This window comes from Lethenteron reissneri, chromosome 5 (genome assembly GCF_015708825.2).
Source record: "Lethenteron reissneri isolate LAM-NWPU_2019-01 chromosome 5, ASM1570882v1, whole genome shotgun sequence".
NCBI classification, from domain to species: Eukaryota; Metazoa; Chordata; class Hyperoartia; order Petromyzontiformes; family Petromyzontidae; genus Lethenteron; species Lethenteron reissneri.
Window position 1 is genome coordinate 11,264,555 of NC_083783.1, and position 21,800 is coordinate 11,286,354.

At 56.9% G+C, this 21,800-nt stretch overlaps 2 protein-coding genes across 2 annotated transcripts; both read left to right on the forward strand.

Annotated features, from left to right (window-relative positions):
• Window positions 1-732: 732 nt before the first annotated feature.
• Window positions 733-9,294, forward strand: LOC133352716 (trypsin-3-like). The gene is made up of 5 exons (XM_061568539.1): window positions 733-833; window positions 2,121-2,280; window positions 6,181-6,322; window positions 6,680-6,946; window positions 8,905-9,294. Exons 1-5 carry the CDS (start codon window positions 791-793, stop codon window positions 9,052-9,054), a joined length of 762 nt encoding a protein of 253 aa, XP_061424523.1. The 5' UTR covers window positions 733-790; the 3' UTR covers window positions 9,055-9,294.
• Window positions 9,295-11,379: 2,085 nt separating this feature from the next.
• Window positions 11,380-16,002, forward strand: LOC133352706 (uncharacterized). Its single transcript, XM_061568531.1, has one exon. It carries the CDS (start codon window positions 12,304-12,306, stop codon window positions 13,336-13,338), a length of 1,035 nt encoding a protein of 344 aa, XP_061424515.1. The 5' UTR covers window positions 11,380-12,303; the 3' UTR covers window positions 13,339-16,002.
• Window positions 16,003-21,800: the final 5,798 nt, after the last annotated feature.

Genomic DNA, 21,800 nt, shown 5'->3' on the forward strand with positions numbered 1-21,800 from the left:
AACCCCCATTGTGGCAATCCACTGCTGGATGAGGGCCTCGCCACGCCGTGCGAATCGTGAAGTATTTGACCGAACTTCACCACGGCTGGTCAATGGTGAAGGGTGGAAACCAGCACGAGACCTATTCAGGTATCACTCGGTCGCTTGAAAACTATATATTTTTTTCATTTGACCAGGCAAGGCCCACTGGGCTATGCAGCTCTTTTCCAGAAGCGACCTGGCTACGAAGGAGAGCTCAACCAAGTGACTTGTCGTGTGGAATAAACCGGAGGACCCGGAAAAAAAAATCCGCGCGACCACGGCGATAGAGACACGCAAACTCCAAATATACAGCAGGCGTCAGGGTTGGGATTGAACCCACGAACCTCCTGTATGCCAGGCGAGGTAGATAACATCTCACCACCGTGGCGCCCCACGGTAATGATGATGGTGGCGGCAATGATGATGATGATGGCGGTGATGTCCGAATCAGAGGAATCCGATGAGCGATAAAGCTCTTTTTTTACCGATGTCTTCACGGCCACGTGGCAACTCACCTCGTCCATCACGTCACCATCGACCTCGCGCCCGCATATACCCCCCCCCTCCCCCCGCGTGGAAACACCATCACCTGTGGACACCACCAACCCCCCTCCCACCACCACCAACCCTCCACCACCCACCCGCCCCCCCCCAAAATCACCCCACTTCGCCTGTCACTCTGGTGGGTCACGTGGTGTCTCCGGGATGGTTATAAGCGCCGCTAGTCCGAGGTGGTCTCCACTCTCTGAGCGCCACCCTCATCGCAGCCATGCAGCTGGTCTTGGTCCTCTCCTCCCTGCTCGCCCTCGCCCGTGAGTACCGAGTTCCACCCGCGACTGGGCGACTCGCCCATTCGTTCACTCGCTCATTCGTGCACTCGTTCGTTTATTTATTCGACTTTGTCCACACTCATGTGGTCATGAATTCGCTCAAGCGTCTTCTTCATTCGTTTAGTTATCGACTCATTCGCTCATCCATTCAGGTACTCATTCATTTAGTTATCGACTCATTAATGTATCCGTTTAGGGGCCGTATCATGTAGCTAACTCATTCGCTCATTCATTCTTGGACTCATTCAAATGGTACTCAAACTCGCCCACTTGTTTTTAACTCATTAATTTACAGCAAGGCTCGAGAAGTCCATTCACCTCTCACAATGCGCCAGATCGCGCCACATCTTGCAAGCTAAGCAGCCGCGAGCCTGGACAATGTGCTTGGGATGGGTGGCCACCACGAATTGTGGCCAGGTCGCTTCTGAGAAAGTAGCTAATGTCTCAGTGGGCCTGACTTAGTAAGATACAAACTTGGTTTCTATGCATATATTTTCAAGCGATTCTTTTTTACCTTGCCTATAATTTGTGCTCCTATCGTGTTTGTGTATTATTGTTGTTGTTGTCACGTTCTGACCCCGTGCCCCTACTGGACAGCTGTGAAAAAATACCTTTATAGCCCATGGGATTCCTCCTGCAGTCAATATTCTGATTGTAAATCACACAGGTGCTATAGGCAGCTGGGGGGGGGGGGTGCTACGTTGTGAAACCGTGGGCAGCAGACGGCAGTGCAGCAGAATCAATCGTGTAGTACTGTACCGCACTATGCTCCCACGTGTGGTCGCACACTGGCCGACGTGACGCGCGGGGTCAAATCACACCACATCTGGTAACCCACTAGATGAACCCGTTCATTCTCTTTAATATTCAACCAGGTAAGGCCCCACTGAGCTATGTGGCTCTTTTTTCAGAAGCGACCTGCCCGCCACAAGCGATAGCTCGACGAAGTGACCTTATGGTCACGTGGACATGCATAGCAGGAGCCACATTCTCTAAAACGCGTGATGTTGATTCTAAATGTGGAGGGGAAAACTGGAGGACTCGGAGAAAATCCATGCGACGACGGGGAGAGAGAGAGAGACACGCAAACTCCAAATATACAGCAGCAGCAGGCATCGTCAGGGTGGGGATCGAACCCACGACCTCCTATTCCAGCCAGTAGCGGCACATTCCCAAAGAGCCGCAATGTCTCCGGCAAAGGGGAGTGGGGACTCATCCAGCAGTGGATTAATTAACCACCATGCCCCCTCCCCCCCACCCTCCTTGTAGTCGCCGCGCCGAGGAGCGATGATCACATCGTGGGGGGCTTCGAGGTGAGTCCCAACTCCATCAAGTACCAGGTGTCGCTTCAGCAGTACGGCTCCCACTTCTGTGGAGGCTCCCTCCTCAGCAGCCTCTGGGTGCTGTCTGCCGCGCACTGCAAGATCGCGTGAGTGCCCCCCACTCCACACACACTCTGAATGCCCCCCCCCACTCCACTCCACACACGTTGAGTGCCCCCCACTCCACTCCACAAATGTCTCCCCGTGTAGACTTAACAGACTGTAGGGGCAAGTGCTATTAGCGAGCACCTATGAAGGCCGGCACGGCACACGAGGGGGTGGGTGGCCAGCACCACGTCCGGCCGCCTTTGTCTCCCCAGTGGCGATGTTTACACACAGCACCATGTACTAATTTGAGGCTGAGTCGACCCAGGAGAGGCTCAGGACCGCTTCAAATAATCGTCACTGGTCATGTTGATCGTGAGCGGGACTCGAACTCGGGTTGCCGGGTTTGTAGCGCAGCGCGCGAACCGCTACACCACACACACAGATATACACACACAAAGACACACACAGACACACACAAACACACACACACAGACAGACACACAGACACACACACAGGCATACACAGACACACACACAGACACACACACACAGACACACACATACACAGACATACACACACAGACACACACAGACACGCACGCAGACACACACACACACAGACATACACACAGACACACACACACAGACATATACACACAGACACACACACACAACACACACAGACATACACGCACAGACATACACACAGACATACACACACACACAGACATACACACACACAGACACGCACAGACACGCACAGACATACACACAGACATACACACAAGAGACATACACACACAGGCATACACAGACATACACAGACATACACACACAGACAGGCTGAGTGGCCCGCACTCATACGCACCACCCCTCCTGTGAAGTTTTCCTGGCTTGTGGGAAGTTGTGATTGTGGTCTAGGATGTGTCGTGGACCTTATGGAATCATTTCTTTGTTGTGATAATTTTTTGTTCTGATTTTGGTGCCATTTTATTAATTTGTTGACTACTTTTTTGTTAGTGGGGAGCGGTAGCGTAGTGGTTAGCGCGCTGCACTATGAACCCGGTGACCCTGAAGACGGCCGCTTGTGTTGCGATCGAAACGTCGTAGTTTTTTTTGTTCTTTTCTTTGAACCTATCTACGTGACTTTACCGAACGAGGCAATAATATAATTAGCAAATATGATTATTTATGACATATTTGATTCATTTGCAAAGCCCCTCCCCCACCTACAGCGTGAGAGGTTCACCCAGAAACTCCCCCACCCACCCCCCCTCTCACTCTCTCTTTTTTTTACGATCAGTCGGCACTTTGCTTCGTTCATCATTTCGGGTTTTTTATGCCTTGCTTTATGTAAACCGCCCCCCCCTTTTTTAATGAAATATTTCATGCTTTGCTCTCCTTACCTCTCACCCCCCCCCCCTTTATCTCTCCCCCTCCCTCTTCCCCCCCCCCCCCCCCGCTCACTCCCCCCCTCTCTCCCTTACCCCCCCCCCCTCTCCAACTCTCTCCCCCCTCTTTCTCTCTCTGCCTCCCCCCCCTCTCTCTCCCCCTCCCCCTCACTCCCCCCCCCCTCTCTTTCTCCCCCTCTCACCCCCCCCTCCCCCTCACTCCCCCCCTCTCCCTCACTCCCCCCCTCTCTCCCCCTCTCACCCCCCCCTCTCCCTCACTCCCCCCCCTCTCTTTCTCCCCCTCTCACCCCCCTCACTCCCCCCCTCTCTCTCTCCCCCTCTCACCCCCCCCTCTCCCTCACTCCCCCCCCTCTCTCCCCCTCTCACCCCCCCTCCCCCTCACTCCCCCCCTCTCTCTCTCCCCCTCTCACCCCCCTCTCCCTCACTCCCCCCCCCTCTCTCCCCCTCTCACCCCCCCCTCTCCCTCACTCCCCCCCCCCTCTCTTTCTCCCCCTCTCACCCCCCCTCCCCCTCACTCCCCCCCCTCTCTTTCTCCCCCTCTCACCCCCCCTCCCCCTCACTCCCCCCCTCTCCCTCACTCCCCCCCTCTCTCCCCCTCTCACCCCCCCTCTCCCTCACTCCCCCCCCCTCTCTTTCTCCCCCTCTCACCCCCCCTCCCCCTCACTCCCCCCCTCTCTTTCTCCCCCTCTCACCCCCCCTCCCCCTCACTCCCCCCCCCTCTCTCCCCCTCTCACCCCCCCCTCTCCTTCACTCCCCCCCCTCTCTTTCTCCCCCTCTCACCCCCCCTCCCCCTCACTCCCCCCCTCTCTTTCTCCCCCTCTCACCCCCCCTCCCCCTCACTCCCCCCCCTCTCTTTCTCCCCCTCTCACCCCCCTCCCCTCACTCCCCCCCTCTCCCTCACTCCCCCCCTCTCTCCCCCTCTCACCCCCCCCCCTCTCCCTCACTCCCCCCCCTCTCTTTCTCCCCCTCTCACCCCCCTTCCCTCCACGCCCCCCCCCCTCTCGCCCCTCTCACCCCCCCCTCTCCCTCACTCCCCCCCCTCTCTTTCTCCCCATCTCACCCCCCTTCCCCTCACTCCCCCCCCTCTCTTTCTCCCCCTCTCACCCCCCCTCCCCTCACTCCCCCCCCCTCTCTTTCTCCCCCTCTCACCCCCCCTCCCCTCACTCCCCCCCTCTCCCTCACACCCCCCCTCTCTCCCCCTCTCACCCCCCCCTCTCCCTCACTCCCCCCCCCTCTCTTTCTCCCCCTCTCACCCCCCCTCCCCCTCACTCCCCCCCCCCCTCTCTCCCCCTCTCACCCCCCCCTCATCCCTCACTCCCCCCCATCGTTCCCCTCTCTCCCACTCACCCCCCCTCCCTCACTCTCCCCCCCCTCTCTTCTCCCCCTCTCACCCACCCCCCCTCCCCTCACTCCCCCCCTCTCTTTCTCCCCCTCATTCACCCCCCCTCCCCCTCACTCCCCCCCCTCTCTTTCCTCCCCCCTCCAACCCCACCTCCCTCCCCTCACTCCCCCCCCCCTCTCTTTCTCCCCTCTCACACCCCATCCCCCACTCACTCCCCCCCTCTCGTTCTTCTTCCCCCTCTCAACCCCCCTCCCCCTCACTACCCCCTCCTCTCTCCCCTCATCACCCCCCCTCTCTCCCCTCTCACACCCCCCCTCCTCCCTCACAACCCCCCCCCTCTCTTCTCCCCCGCTCACCCCCCCACCCTCCCCCCTCACTCCCCCCCCCCTCTCTTCATCCCCCTCTCAACCCCCCCCTCTCCCTCAACTCCCCACCCTCTTCTCCCCCCCTCTCACCCCCCCCCTCCTCCTCACGCTCCCCCTCTCTCTTGCTCCTCCTCCCTCATCACCCCCCCTCTCCCTCACTCGCGCCCCCTCTCTCTTTCTTCCCCCTCTCACCCCCCTCCGCCTCCTCACCCCCCCTCTCTTTCGTCCCCCTCTCACGCCCCCCCTCCCCCTCACTGCCCCCCCCTCATCTTTCGCCTTCTCACCCCCTCTCAACCTCACCTCTCCCCCCTCACTCCCCCCCCTCTCTTTCCCCCTCTCACCCCCCCCCTCCCCCTCACTCTCCCCCCCCCCTCTCTTTCTCCCCCCTCACCCCCCTCCCCCTCACCTCCCCCCCTCTCTCCCCCTCTCACCCCCCCTCTCCCCTCACATCCCCCCCCTCTCTTTCTCCCCCTCTCACCCCCCTCCCCCTCACCTCCCCCCCCCTCTCTTTCGCCCCCTCTCACCCCCCCTCCCCCTCACGCCCCCCCCTCTCTTTCTCCCCCCTCTCACACCCCCCTCCCCCTCACTCCCCCCCCTCTCTTCTCCCCCCTCTCACCCCCCCTCCCCCTCACTCCCCCCCCTCTCTTTCTCCCCCTCTCAACCCCCCTCCCCCTCACTCACCCCCCTCTCCCTCACGTCCCCCCCCCCCTCGCTCCACACTCTCACCCCCCCTCCCCCCTCTCCTCACTCGCTCACCCCCCCCCCTCTCTCTCTCCCCCTCTCACTCCCCCTCCCCCTCACTCCCCCCCCTCCCTCTCTCACTCGCTCACTCCCCCCTAGGGCCTCTGCCATGACCGTGGTGCTGGGTGAGCACTCCCTGTCCCTCAACCAGGGCACCGAGCAGGTGCTGAAGGTCAGCAAGGTCATCTCGCACCCCAGCTACAACGCCGACACCATGAACAACGACGTCCTGCTCATCAAGGTAACCTGCCCCGCGTGGGGGTCACGTGAGGGCTCCGGCAATGCAGATGTCCAGGGATCTACCGCTGTGTGGGGTTAACTCGCTCTTATTTGGGACAGTGTTGTTGTTGTTGTGTTTCCGCCTTGCCCAAGCTTGATAAACCGGACATGTATAATTTATTTATTGTTAATTTTTATATTTAGTGACTTGCTTACCATGTTCTCCATTGTGTGTTGTTTGCTGATTGTAACTTAATGACGCCCGTGCCCCATAACTGGACGTCTGTGAGAAATAACGAGCTTCACAGCTCATCGCATTCCTTCCTCCTCCTCCACCTCCACGAGTCTAAATAAACATTCCTCATTCTGGAACCCGCAGCTCCAGACCGCCGCCAGCCTCAACAGCTACGTGGGCACCGTGGGGCTGCCCTCGCAGGGGGCATCGCTGAGCAGCGGCACCACGTGCCGCGTCTCCGGCTGGGGCAACACTCGCGCCTCCGGGAGCTCCTACCCGGACAAGCTCATGGCCGTGGACGTGCCCGTCATCTCCACCACGACGTGCAACGCCGGCTCGGCGTACGGCGGTGAGATCACCGCCAACATGGTGTGCGCCGGATTCATGGCGGGCGGCAAGGACTCTTGCCAGGTGAGGAGTCGCAGTCGGAGCGACGCCGTCATCACCGCACACTCACACAGACACCAGCTCAGCGAGGTGGCTTATAATCATCGCGTGGGACATTGATAGCAGCCGAAGACTCTAAACGCGTGACGTCAATTCTAAATGTGGAGGGAAAAACCGGAGGACCCGGAGAAAAATCCACGCGACCATAGAGAGCGAGAACATGCAGACTCCAAATATACACGCGTCAGGGTCGGCTTCGAACCCACGAACCCTTCTGTACGCCAAGAGAGGTCGTTAACATCTCGCCACGATGGCACCCCAACTGCGCGGCCCATAGTCTGAGTTGCATGGCCACAATCGCACTCGTGTGGCCTTGTGTTTTAAATGTTCCATTCGTGACGAAGATGTGGAGCATCATGGGCTTAGGCGTGACGTTCTGACGCGGTTTGTGGTTCCACCACCCAGCGTCTTCGAGGAGGAGACATGTCGAAGCCCAGGAGGAGGTGCGATCCTGACGTCTGGAATGAGGTGTCTGTTATTCTAGTCCTGGGCTCTAAATAACAATAACAAGAGACATTCTTTCGAAACTCGAGACGCCAAGAGCCGCGTGCGCCGCCTCCGCCGCCGCAGAGCACAGGCTTGCCGAGACCCGCCGAGCCCCGCCGAGACCCGAGGTCTCGACGTCCACGCGGGTTCTGATTGAATCGCCGCGCTCTGTCCGCCAGGGGGCGCACATCGCGCTCCTCTCCACCTGCGTCACAACACACGAACACGAATTCGCCCTCCCCCGTGTAGCCTGGACAGACTGTTCGGGCGAGTGCTGTGAGCGAGTAGCACGGATGAAGGGCGCCACGGCGCACGAGGAGGTGATGTGGCCAGCAGCACGCCCGCATGCCTTTGTTCCCCCCCCCCCCAGTGGCGATGTTTACCCACCACACCAGGTACTCGATTGGGGCTGAAGAGACCTAGGGGAGGCCCAGAACCGGTTTTATATAATCGCCACCGGTGTTGGCCGTGAGCGCGAATCGAACTCGGGTCGCCGGGTTCGTAGCGCAGCGTAGCGCTAACCACTACACCACCGCTCCCCGCTACCTCTCGTGACGTGGGCCACAAGCCTGAGACGACACACGACGCACTCGATAAGCAAGACCATGTCTCCTTCACGTCACCGTTTCTCTCCATGAGTATGTTTCACTCATCCCATCAGCTTGCCACGGTGTTCTGGGCGTGCGTAAGTTCAGTAGCATTGATTTAAGACAAGCAAACCACATGGGCCGCTTTCGACAATCTCGTCAGCAGCAGAAAGTAGCTGCGTGACTGATTAAACAAAGGAGTCGCTACGTGACTCATTAAACGAATGAGTGAGTCGCTACGTGACAGGTTCAGCGAAAGAGTGAATTGCTCCGTGAATAATTAAGTGAACGAGTGAATCGCTACGTGACTGAATGACCGTCACCGGAGTGGTTTCTCGACAGCTGAATGTGTCGTTGCGTCCATCCCGAGTGGTCATTGAAGCCTTCAGCTGCCTGGCTGATGGCCGTGATAATGCAGCGCCTCGCGCAGTTTGCCGCACCCATTCCCTCCGTGCAGACTCATCGTGATGATGATGATGGCGATGATGGTGATGACATAGCCACGGCTGACGAAACGCAACGGCAATTATTCAGTCATCTGGCTCTCACCTATTCTCACCTGTTCCTCTCACCTGTGTGCTCCATACACCTCACCTGCTCTCACTGTGACATCACACCTATTCTCACCTGTGTGCTCCTTACAACTCACCTCTCATCTGTGCGTCTCACCCGTTCTTACCTGTCTCGCTGATGCGCAGCCGCACGCTCCATCACTCTCACCTGCATGTTCTTTCTGTCTCTCCTATTCTCGCCCGTGCCTCACCTATTCGCACGCGCGTGTTCCAAACAGCTCACCCCGTTCTCGCCTGTGCGTCTCGCCTGTGCCCCCCCCCCCCCCCCGCGGTGCAGGGAGACTCCGGGGGACCCATGGTGTGCGGGGGTCTGCTGCACGGGGTGGTGTCGTGGGGCTACGGCTGCGCGCAGCCCAACAAGCCCGGCGTGTACGCGCGCGTCGCCAACTTCCGCTCGTGGATCGACCAGACCATGGCGGCCAACTGAGGGCCATCTCCTGCCCTCCGCTGCCCCCTCCTACCCTCCGTGAGGAGCCACCTGGACGCACGCGTATACAGCAGATTGAACACGTGGGGCACACGCGCGAATGACACTTGGACACGTGTCTAACGCGTGGACTCAAGGCAGAGCGCGCGCGCGTGTGTACACGAAGGTGCGTCGGTGACTGTGAACGCGTGGCCGCCGTGAGAATGCGCGGGTCTCAACAATAAAGGCAAATCGAGAGGCGTCCTCGTTGCCCGTTTGGTTTCTTCTGCGGGAGCAGCAGCAGCAAGGGAGCCATTGGTCGCGCAGGTGAAGATTGTATATCTGTGAAAAATCGCTTTGTAGCTCCTCGTATTCCTCCAGTAGAACTAAAAACGTGTTTTTATTTCACCGGGTAAGGACCACTGAGCTCTATAGTTCTTTTTTAGAAGTGACGTCGCCACAAACCGGACCCCGAGAAAAATCCACGCGACCACGGGAAGAACATGAACACTCCAAATCTACAGGCATCAGGCGAGGTAGTCAACATCTCCTAGCCACCCCGGGGGGAGAGCCCCATGACACGGTCACTCTGCACGCCTCAACGGCCCAAGGCTTTTAGTGAACAGAACCCGTGATACGCGATTCTCACGGTTGTTATTTAAGGTTGCATCAGCTGTGTACGTGAGTATTGTCACGCGGAATAGCACTTGCAGCCACTAGCATGTCAATGAGTCTTACTCATCATCACCACAGCGCCGCAGTGCAATCATTCCTGACGCTCTGGTGTGGTTGGAGCCTAGGGACCCTCCCCCCCTTCGCTATAAATGTCCACGTGATGATAAGCCACTTTGCTGAGCTATCATTTGTGGCCAGGTCGCTTCTGACAAAAAAATATATCTCCGTGGGCTTCGTGTGGTAAAAAAAGAGGTTGTGTTTATTTGTATATATTTGTGATTTGTTTACATGTCCTATACTTCGCACCCCTATCGTGTTTCTGCATTATTTAATTGTTGTAACGGACTGAGCCCGTGCCCCAACTCGACATCTGCGAAAAAGAGCTGCAGAGCTCATCGGATTCATCCAGTCTACATATTTAGATTTTGAACGAGGCGCCGACCTACAAGGGGGCCATAAGCATTCGAGTACGGGAGGTCGATGGTGCAATTGGAGTTCTCTAAATTTAATAATCTGTGAGTCAAGTTTACCAAATCTGGCAAAATGTGGACCCTGGCTCCCAGCTCAGAATGGCCAACTGCTCTGGTCGAATGGCGTCACGGGAGAGAGAGCGAGCGGCCTCACCGAGTCTCGAGGCCTCTTGTCAGGAGGGTCTCGCGATGTTTGGGCCAATCGTCTTAGAAGGAGCCCCGCACTACCACAGCCCTTCTGTCGATCTATTGCTGGATGAGGGCCTCGCCACGTCAGTCGCGATGGGGTTGTTCGACTGCACTTCACCACGCCTGTCAGTGCGGCTTGGTGAATGTGGAGAAAAAGATGTGGGACCATAGAAGTACCGTACAACCTAACGATCAACTTTTGAAATATTTTTATAATTTTACCAGGTAAGACCCACTGAGCTACACAGCTCTTTCTCAGAAGTGACCTGGCCACAAATGATAGCTCAACAAAGTGGCTTATCGTGTGGAAAGTGATATCAGCATCGATCACAAATGTGGAGGGATAAACCGGTAAAAAATCCACGCTCCCATGGAGAGAGAACACGCAAATTACAAATATAAAATACAGCGGGCATGGAGAGAGAGAGAACACGCAAATTACAAATATAAAATACAGCGGGCATGGAGAGAGAGAGAACACGCAAATTACAAATATAAAATACAGCGGGCATGGAGAGCGAGAGAACACGCAAATTACAAATATAAAATACAGCGGGCATGGAGAGAGAGAGAACACGCAAATTACAAATATAAAATACAGCGGGCATGGAGAGAGAGAGAACACGCAAATTACAAATATAAAATACAGCAGGCGCCAGGGTGGGAACCGAACCCACGACTTCCATGCATGCCAGGTGAGCGAGTTACCACGTCACCACCGCGAAGCCTCGCAAGGACTGACGATGATGGTGATGATGGTTTAAGCGACATTTCAGGCAATGCTCCGTCACAATAATTCCGAGTGGTGATTGTGACGTCAATCTGCGCCCTGAGCCGTGACGTCATGTCTCTCGTGCCGCAAGCGCCGCCCAGGCCGGGCTGCGATTGCTGGTGACGTCAGTCTGCGCCCTGAGCCGTGACGTCATGTCTCGTGCCGCAAGCGCCGCCCAGGCCGGGCTGCGATTGCTGGTGACGTCAGTCTGCGCCCTGAGCCGTGACGTCATGTCTCTCGTGCCGCAAGCGCCGCCCAGGCCGGGCTGCGATTGCTGGTGACGTCAGTCTGCGCCCTGAGCCGTGACGTCATGTCTCTCGTGCCGCAAGCGCCGCCCAGGCCGGGCTGCGATTGCTGGTGACGTCATCGCGCGGCTGGGGGACTCCGAAGGCCCCGGCCGCTCCGGCCGCCTATAAAGGGGCCCGCTCCCTATTCAGAGACACCAACAAAGAGACAGCGACACACAGACACACACTGAGACACACACTGAGACACACACTGAGACACACACTGAGACACACACTGAGACACACACTGAGACACACACTGAGACACACACAGACACCGAGACACACACAGAGACCACGGGTGGTCGCAGCCGGTCACCAAACAACAACAACAGACGCCGCCATTCGCTTGCCAAGCGGCGGCGACTTCACCGCCGGGGGTCTCGTGCCAGGCTCGGTGCGCCTGAGAGCCTCACGCCAAGGCGGGACACGGGGCGGGCCGTGGGGGTCGGGCGCCGTCACGAGTAGGTCCGCCCGTGGCCTCGGGTGACCCCGTGGCCTCGGGTGACCCCGCGCCGCCGCCGCCGCGAGGTCGCCCCGCGCGAGTCCGGAGCGGAGCCGGCCCCGTCCGGCCGCGCTGAGACCGCTCGTGCTGGGGCCCGTCGCCGCTGGGCCGGTCGGGAACCAGCCCGGCCGCGCCTTCGACCCAACCGGCCGCCTCGGGGACGATGCGGAGCCGCCACATCGCCGAGTGGCGGCGGCGGCGAGAGAAGAGCGGAGGACGCTCGGAGGAGGAGGTCGAGCGGAGGAGAGCGGCGGCGGCAGCTGGTGGAGGAGGAGGAGGAGGAAGCCTCCTTCGCTGTACCTCGCGGCGTCTGAGGAAGAGGCGGACACGGGAGACGAGGAGGGCGCTTGGGGCGACCCTCGTGCCCCCGCCATGGCCGAGCCGGTCACGCTGAACGTGGGCGGCACGGTGTACACCACGAGCCTGGACACGCTGACGCGCTTCCCCGACAGCATGCTCGCCGCCATGTTCAGCGGCAAGATGCCCACGGCGCAGGACGCGCACGGCCGCTTCTTCATCGACCGCGACGGGAAGATCTTCCGTCACGTCCTCAACTTCCTGCGCACCTCACGCCTCGACCTGCCCGCCGGCTTCGGCGAGACGGAGCTGCTGAGGCGCGAGGCGGACTTCTACCAGATCGGGCCTCTCGCGGACGCGCTGCGCGGACGCTCCGGGTCGCCGTGGGCCTCCGAGGGGGGCGGCCTCCTCGGGGGGGGCCCCGGCCGCGGCAACGCGCTGCTGCACGTGGACACGGCGCGCCGCGCGCTCAGCGTGCACTACACGGTGCGCGAGGCGCCGCAGGTCTACACGCTGGTGGCGCGCAGCCTCGAGGTCTTCACCACCAACATCTTCTGCACGGCGCCCACCTTCTTCAAGGTGCTGCGCGCCCACCTGCGCGTGTGCGCTCGCGTCGGCACCGGCGGCGACGACGACGACGACGAGGAGGAGGACGGTGCCGACGACGACGACGAGGAGGAGGAGGACGACGGTGACGAGGGCGGTGGCCGACGCGTGACGATCGACGGGGCCGCGTCGCGGAGTGACGACGCCACCGCCGCCCCCTCGTCCACCGCCGCCACGTCCTCCACCACCGCCACGTCCTCGTCGTCCTCCTCCGTCAAGTCGGAGCGCGGCTCCGCGCCCCCGCGGCGCTACCACATGCGCCTCCAGTGGGTGTCCCCGGGGGACACGAGGGGGCTGCCCGCGCGGGAGTTCTCGCGCCTGGGCCTCGCCAGGCTGCGCAGCACGGCGGGCGGCGGCCCCCCGCGCCCCGTGGACAGCGTCCGCGCCCTCACCGAGGAGGTGATGCAGCTGGCGCTGCGGGCCGGCTTCTGCCTGGACGCCGCCTTCCCGGAGCCCGCGGACCTCCTCAACAGCACCACGCTCAGATTCGTGCGCTACTGCTGATGGGTGTGCAGGTGGTCGTGGCTTCGGTCGCGACCCTGACGCGCGATGCCTCTTGTTGTTGTTGTTGTGCGTTTCGAGTTTGCGTGTTCTGCCTCGCTCCCTCGCTCCTCGCTCTCGATCCACGTGGTCGCGGAAATCGGTCAGGTGGAGCTCCAATATTTAATTTGTCTCGCACGGTCGCACCTTAGGCGATTATATGTCGCGGCTTATCTTGCCTAATCACATTATCATCACACACAGGTTGTTGTTCTTTTACACTGTTGTTGAAACCATCTCATGGCGGTCGTCAAGGGGGCCAAGGCACCCCCCACGCTCGTTCCGCTACTGGCTGGAACAGGAGGTCGTGGGTTCGATCCCCACCCTGACGATGCCTGCTGTATATTTGGAGTTTGCGTGTCTCTCTCTCTCCCCGTGGTCGCGTGGATTTTTCTCCGGGTCTCCCGGGTTTTCCTCGCCACATTCGGAATCGACATAACGCGTTTCGAGTGTCTGCTACATATTTCCATGCAATAGGCCACGTGGTTGAACTATCAATGTGTGAGAGCAGGTTGCTGCTGAAAACAGCTGTATAGCTCGGTGGGCCTTACCTGGTAACATACAAATAGATTTTAATAGTTTAATAGAGTGCGTGCGTCCGACTGCCTTGAGCCATGTCCCGGGCCTCCCCTAGGTCGACTGGGCTAGAAATTGGTACCTGGTGCTGCGGTGTGTAAACATCGCCACTGGGGAGACAAAGGTGGCCGGGCGTGGTTCTGCTTCCCACCCACACCCTCGTGTGCCGTGCCGGCCTTCATAGGTGCTGCTCGTTAACAGCATTTGCCCCGACAGTCGAAGGTTACACGGGGAGGTCCGTCTTTGACGACATACACAGGCTCGGCTCAAGCGGTCCACTCGCGGGTTATTCATCGATTCGTAGATGAACTGTAACCACAGATGTGTATCTCTCCTCTTTTCGCGATGTGTACCAGACGTGGTAGTAGAGGATGTGTACCACACGTGGTAGTACAGGATGTTAAGGTTTACGCGTGAACTTCTGTAAACCCATTAGCGGGCTGCTATGTTCAGCTCTTTTTGAAACGAAATATAATTGACTATTTAAATCGGAGGGTGTGTGTGTTTGTGGCTAAGTTGTGATTATACACGCGGTGTAATTCACACGCTCATCCGCTGGGCATTTACGCGCATCACCACCACGACCCGAAGCGGGTGTTGTGACAATCGTTGCCATGGTCTAGCTAGCATAGCATTTAATATAATGGGATAGATAAGGGCGCAGCCCTGATTTACTTGCTCTCACGACTGCTGGCAGAAGGACTTCTTACTCGCAGAAGCTCCTCCAGCTGGTATTTGGTCTACTCTTCCACATTGGCCAGTTACGTCTTCGCAGAGGTGTGAGTTGCCTCCACTTTACCCCCCCCCCCCGCCCCCACAAACGAAACCTGCCAACGGACGGACAATTGCTGAGAGGGATTCAAGAGGCGAAATCCACATTGTCTCCAGTGCCGCGCCGGGAGATCGGATGGAATCGAACCGGCGGCTCCTGGATTGCGAAGAACGGTGAAGCTGATCCCTAACTCCACAGCAGAAGCGGGTTCCTGCAATAACCACCGCCATCGTGATGTCGTTTATTTATCCAGACTCGCCTAGCCTAAAGACCCTGACATGGAGTGACATTGGCTACTCCACACATGTCTGGGACGATGCCGCATCTCAAGCAAAAACGGGGGGGGGGACGTGTGGTTTTTAGTTTGAGTGTGGGGGGAGGACTTGCCACACCTTCGAGAGGGAAATCACGTCATTCCGAAGCCCAAGGGACCAACTTCAAACTCTACAAAACTCGAGTTGGCAAAACAACATTGCTGCTGTCACTTACTGCATGCAGGTGCCGTAGCGAGGGGCAGGGTGGGAAGGGAAGAGCGGCCGCCCGCCTGCCCCTGGGGACGCTGCGGTAACGATGAAATCGGACCGACGGAATCATCGATCTTTGCTGATATTAGCCAATCAAATAAAGGTCGTGTCGCATCATTACTCGGTCGATGGATCGATTGCCAATGAATTGACAACAGTGATTAACCCGTAAATTGATTAACCCGTAAATTAAGATTAACCCTGAATCGACTGAAGTGGGACTCGATTCAATTAATCTCGATCAACGAATCCGCGTGGGCAAACCTCCGATCGGTGATCTTGTGTTGTACGATTTCATCGCCCCTCGCCGTTCGCGAACTCGGTGGACCAAACAAAGCGAGCCGTGGCAGGGTGGTGGTTCTCGTATAAAAAAAAAACATTTTGGAGGCGGCGGTGCCGGCCCCTCGGCAGTACCCGAAAGCTCAACAGCTGCGCGAACTGGCGTGGGGATAGGCGCCACGGCAGCACCCTAAGCCGCCCAGTGGTTCTTCTTAACCTGGTGGTGTGAGATGCCCTTTCTGGGGATCGCGAGACGTGGGCAGGTTTTTTTTTAAAGAAGGTCAATAATCGAAAACACAAATTCAGCACGGGACACGTACTTTGTTTCATCAAACCCTATGTATTTATTAACATCGCACATGTTTTAACGATTGAGAACAAAATGTGTGCAGGCTGCAGTAAAGGTTAAGAACCGCTGCCTTAAGCTCCCCGAGTCGATGTTGTTTTGTGTTCTAAGAGGTTGTGTGTGTGTGTAGAAGGGGGATGCCTTCATCACTGGATGTGGGTCACTGGGTCGCTTGTGAAGACGCGTGGCTGTGTTGGTGGGTGGGGGGGTGAGAGGCTTTTGTGTGTGCGAGTGGGGAGCGGTAGTGTAGCCGTTAGCGTGCTGCGCTAATGAACCTGGCGACGCGGGTTCGATTCCCGCTCACGGCCAACACCGGTGACGATTATTTTAACCGGTCCTGGGCCTCCCCTAGGTCGACTCAGCCTCAAATGAGTACCTGGTGCGATGTGTAAACATCGCCACTGGGGAGACAAAGGCGGTCGTGCGTGGTGCTGGCCACCCACCCCCTTTGTATACCGTTCCGGCCTTCATAGCTGCTCGCTAACAGCACTTGCCCCTACAGTCTGTTAAGTCTATACGGGGGAGCTTTGTCTTTTTGTGCGTATATTATGGTTATAAATCTAATCGCCCAAAAATCAGTGCCTAGTGCGATGTGTAAACATCGCATCAGGCACTGGGCGCCACGGTGGCTAGGAGATGTTGACTACCTCGCCTGGTGTACAGGTGGTCATGGGTTCGATCCCGACCCTGACGCCTGCTGCTGTATATTTGGAGTTTGCGTGTCTCTCTCTCTCTCCGTATTCACGTGGATTTTTGCCTCCGGGTCCTCCGGTTTTCCCCTCCACATTTAGAAACATGCGTTTATAGTTTTTGGCTGCAATACATTTCCACGTGATAAGCCACTTCGCTCAGCTGTCATTTGTGGCCAGGTCGCTTCTTAAAAAAAGACCTCTTATAGCTCAGTCGGCTTTACCTGGTAAAACACAAATATATTCGCCACTGCAGAGATGAAGGCAGCCGGGCGTGGTCCTGCCCCCATCGTGGGCCTGCCTGCCTCCACCGGTGCTCGCCAACAGCACTTGTCCCAACAGTCTGTGAAGGCAATATGGGGTGTCTTTGTGTGGAGGGAAGAGTGTGTATACAGTATTGGGGAGGAGCGGTGGCGCAGTGGTTAGCGCGCTGTGCTACGAACCCCGCCACCCAAGTTCGATTCCCGCTCACGGCCAACATTGGTGGCGATTACTTGAACCAGACTCTTAGGTTTTTCTATTATTTATTATTTATTTTATTTTTTACCTACGTGACTTTACCGAAAAAACCTAAGAGTATGAATCCTTGCAGTCACGAAAGCTTCAAATCTAGAATTACCTGAACCAGTTCTTGGCCTCCTTTCGGCCGACTCGGCCGCCTTGAACGAGTGTCTGGTGCGCAGTGCGAACACCACCACCACTCGGGAGACGGGTGGCCGCGCGTAGCGCCAGCCACCGGCACCTTCGTGTGCCACGTTGACTTTCATAGTTGCTTCGTAACATCACTTGCCCGACATTCTGCAAAGGCTATGCGGTGGCTCCTTGTGTTTGGGTGTGTTTGCATATTTGTGTGTAAGTGTTTTTTGGGTGATGTCTATTTCTGTGTGTGTGCGTGTTTACATATTTAGGGTGTGTAGGGTGTGTTTGGTGAGCGCCTTTGATATTTGCGAGAGTGTATTTCGGTATGTGTTGGGTGTGTACGGATTTAAATACGTGTGCACGCGTGTCTGTGAATGTGTAAGGTCCGGGTATTTGGGGGAGTGGTAGTGTAGCGACATGGGACCTTTTTTTTGCCAGTTCCAAAGTATTATAAAATAAGAACAGCAATAAAACAGGAGGTGTTAAGATGTTCAAACACCAAATAGAAACCTATCGCAAGGAATCATGTCTGCATTAACCGCACATACTTGTGGTGAACTTGCAAACTAAACCCGCTCTGGTGTGATGAGTGCTTTGTGTCTGAAGCTGGTTGGTCGACACCAGAGACGGCCTCTTCAGAGCCGAGTCTCGCATGCGTCAGGGCAGAGAACGCCACAAGGCGAACAGGTCGGGGGGTCGTGTCGCGTTTGTCTACGAACCCGGCCGTACGAGTTGGATTTCCGCTCACGGCCAACACACCAGTGACGATTATCTGAACCGGTCCTGGGCCCTCCCCTAGGTCGACTCAGCCTCAAATGGGAAACATCCCCACAAGGGAGACAAACGACCGGGCGTTGTGCTGGCCACTTGAACCCCTCGTGTGTCTGTTGAAGGCTACACGGGGGGTCTTTGTCTTTGTGTATACATGCGCGTGTTGGCTTAGTCGGCGTCAGCACCATGCACATCGCTGTGGGAGGTAGGGGGGGGAGACAAAGACGACAGGGGCGTGTGATTCTGACCTCTCTAACCAACCTGCTCATGTTCATGGCGACCACGACAAGTGCTCACTAACCACACTTTTCTAAACACCTCAAACACTTGCTCAACGCCATCGCCTGCAATGTGGATATTCCTGTGTGTGGGCGCGCGCGAGCGTCGCACAAAGCTGCTGCTGCTGCTGCGAGCTTGCAGATGTAACGTGTAGTTATTGACTGCCGGGTCGTGTATGTTGAACGCCTTTACCAACGTACGTAGCCAACCCTGCAAATCGGAGGAGCGGGGGAAATACAACAAACTATGGGTCTCTGTGTGAGTCTATGGGTATCTGTGTGAGTGTGTGGGTCTCTGTGAGTCTGTGGGTCTCTGTGTGAGTCCATGGGTCTCTGTGTGAGTTTATGGGTCTGTGTGAGTCTATGGGTCTCTGTGTGAGTCTATGGGTCTCTGTGTGAGTCTATGGGTCTTGTGTGAGTCTATGGGTCTTCGTGTGAGTTTATGGGTCTATGTGTGAGTCTATGGGTCTCTGTGTGAGTCCATGGGCCCCTGTGTGAGTCTATGGGTCTCTGTGTGAGTCTATGGGTCTCTGTGTGAGTCCATGGGTCTGTGTGAGTCTATGGGTCTTTGTGTGAGTCCATGGGTCTGTGTGAGTCTATGGGTCTCTGTGTGAGTCTATGGGTCTCTGTGTGAGTCTATGGGTCTGTGTGAGTCTATGGGTCTTTGTGTGAGTCCATGGGCCCCTGTGAGTCTATGGGTCTCTGTGTGAGTCTATGGGTCTGTGTGAGTCTATGGGTCTCCGTGTGAGTCTATGGGTCTCCGTGTGAGTCTATGGGTCTCCGTGTGAGTCTATGGGTCTCCGTGTGAGTCTATGGGTCTCCGTGTGAGTCTATGGGTCTCCGTGTGAGTCCATGGGCCCCTGTGAGTCTATGGGTCTCTGTGTGAGTCTATGGGTCTCTGTGTGAGTCTATGGGTCTGTGTGAGTCTATGGGCCCCTGTGAGTCTATGGGTCTCTGTGTGAGTCTATGGGTCTCTTTGTGAGTCTGTGGGTCTCTTCGTGAGTTTATGGGTCTCTCTGAGTCAATAGGTTTCTGTGTGCATCTACGTATGTATGTTGAACTTCATTCGCACCGTACGTAGACAACCGTGCTAATCGGAGGTGCGAGGGTGGCGGGGGGAAATCGGAGCACTGGACACTGTCTGAAAAGTGCGCAAAAGAAGCGCGCGTGGATCAACAGCTGCACTTGAGAGCCGCTGGAAAGAGGAGAGAGTTGAGGGGCGGATTGGAGAGACGCGTGCAGACCAACGGGGCACCGCTCCACCGCAACACAACCGTGAACAAGGAGTGAGCGTGGCTTGGGCAGGTTGGTCGAGGGTGATGACGAAATGGCAGCCAGGAGATGGAACACGTCCCAGAGGACTGGCCCAGTCGTTGGAATCGGCCTCGTGTGGCAACGACTTGAAAACTAAACGAAACTTCGATTTACCAGGTAAGTAGGCCAACTGAGCTCTACTGAATAGCTCTTTTTCTTTGCAGAAGCGAGCTGCCCAGAAATAACAGCTCAACGAAGTGGCTTATCACGTGCGGAAATGCTCGAAACGCGTGATGTTGATGTTAAAGGTGGAGGGGAAAAACTGGAGGCCACCACGGAGATAAAGCCACACTACCACGGAGAGAGACATGAAAGGCATCCGGGTCGGGATCGAACCCACGGTTCCTCCACACCAGGCGATGGAGACAACATATCATCAATCGCGGCTTGGGGATGCTTTCATCCAGCAGTGGATTGATCATGGTGATGATGCTGATGATGATACTGTCTGCCCACCACCCCGTCAACAGAAGCAGCAGCAGTCGGTTAGAACCAGACCCGGGGTGTGGGTGGTGCGAGCTCGTGGTGGCATGCTCGAGTGTGCGTGGCTTCCAATGGATCTGGCTCTGAGTGGATTGGAGCAGCGCGGACTCTGAAAGGACATCGGCATTCTCTCGGCTGTGACCTCTACCTGCCCGGTTCGCGATATTTTGTACACAGTAAACATGTGTACAGGCAGCACGGACATTAACCACCCTTATAGCCATAAACGACTTGGGGCAAGTGCTGATAGCGAGCACCACTATGGAAGGGGTAGCTGATTGGCCAGTGCCACGAGGTGTCCAGTACCGATTCAGATATTCGCCGTGAACCGGGAATCAAACGCGGGTCGCTGGGTTTGTAGCGCAGTGTGCTCACCGCTACGCGACCGCGCGCCACTCCGCATACAAAGATCCCCCTATATCGAGTTTTGACAGGCAAGTGCTGGTAGCGAGCAGCTATGAAGGCTGACACGGTGCACGAGGGGGTAGATGGGCAGCACCACGCCCGGCCTCCTTTATTTCCCCAGTGGTGATGTTTATACACCGCAACAGGTTCTCATTTGAGGCCGATTCGACCTAAGGGAGGCCCAGGACCGGTTCAGGTGATCGTCACCTGGTGTAGGTGGCCGTGAGCCAGGAATCGAACTCGGGTCACCGGGATCGTAGCGTTTATGACGTCTCCTGGCCAAACCCCAATTGGCGGAGCAAGGAGATTGAATCTTCACCCTCGTTATTGTTATGGTGTGTCCGATCTGTTGTGACATCTCGGTGGTGAGCACGTTAAGGAAGTCTAAAGTTTGCAAGGAATGGAAACGATGCAACAACTGAAAAGTGCGCAAGGAATGGTGGGGGGGGGGGGGGGGCAGCGACAGCGCTTGGTCACTCCACTGAGAAACAGAAAGAGGAGCGGGTGGATCCATGGGCAGATAGCCCCGTCGGTGTCCACTGCACATGTGGTCGTTGTGTACACGTGGATGAGACGCAACAGCCATTCACGTTGTGCGACTTGGGCAGGACGCGTCTTGGGGTGGCTGCTCGGAGCTGTCCGAGGAGTCGTCCCGACGCCTCTTCCTCTCGCAGTGGCGATGGCGCCGCTGCCGGCGTCCCCGCCACGAGCCGAGGAATCTCAGAGCAGTGGGACCCCGCTCCGTGTGTTCAGAGAACGGGGCACGCGGGAGTGGATGTCACACAGCTACCTCCCTCGATCCCACGGTGGCTCGGAGATGTTAACCACCTCGCCCGGTATACAGGAGGTCGTGGGTTCAATCCCAACCCTTACACCTACTGTATATTTGGAGTTTGCGTGTCTCTCGCTCCCCGTGGTCCGCTTTTGCACTGCCTACACATTGGGAATCAACTCGCGTTCGGATGATTTGGCTGCTGCTATAAATTCCCCACGTGTGTGGATGAGGAAATCAGCCGCTGCGATGACGCGCTTGTCATGTTTGCTGGCGAGGTCGCCTCTGAACAACAGCCAATAATAGATCAGTGCACTTTACTTGGTGACATACATTAGTTGAGTTACATTTTTGTCTAGTTTGTCTCTCTTTGTCCCTCTACATCTCTACCCTTGTCTATTATCTCTTCTGTCATCTCCCGACATATTTGTCTAATCTGAATCTCTAATCTCAATACCGTCGCTATTTGTGTTCACATTTTTATAATCTCTCGACAGCTCGATTCCATCTCTTCTCTCATCTTACTGGAATGTCCGATCGAAAGAAGGGGAACCCAACAATAGCTTATGATTATTTTA

Excerpts from the sequence above, each read along its gene's own strand:
- LOC133352706 (XM_061568531.1), top strand. The coding sequence starts at position 12,304 with ATGGCCGAGCCGGTCACGCTGAACGTGGGCGGCACGGTGTACACCACG.
- LOC133352716 (XM_061568539.1), top strand. The coding sequence starts at position 791 with ATGCAGCTGGTCTTGGTCCTCTCCTCCCTGCTCGCCCTCGCCC. Across the intron at positions 834-2,120 it reads CTCCCTGCTCGCCCTCGCCC|TCGCCGCGCCGAGGAGCGAT; the intron begins GTGAGTACCGAG and ends CCCTCCTTGTAG. Across the intron at positions 6,947-8,904 it reads GCGGCAAGGACTCTTGCCAG|GGAGACTCCGGGGGACCCAT; the intron begins GTGAGGAGTCGC and ends CCCGCGGTGCAG.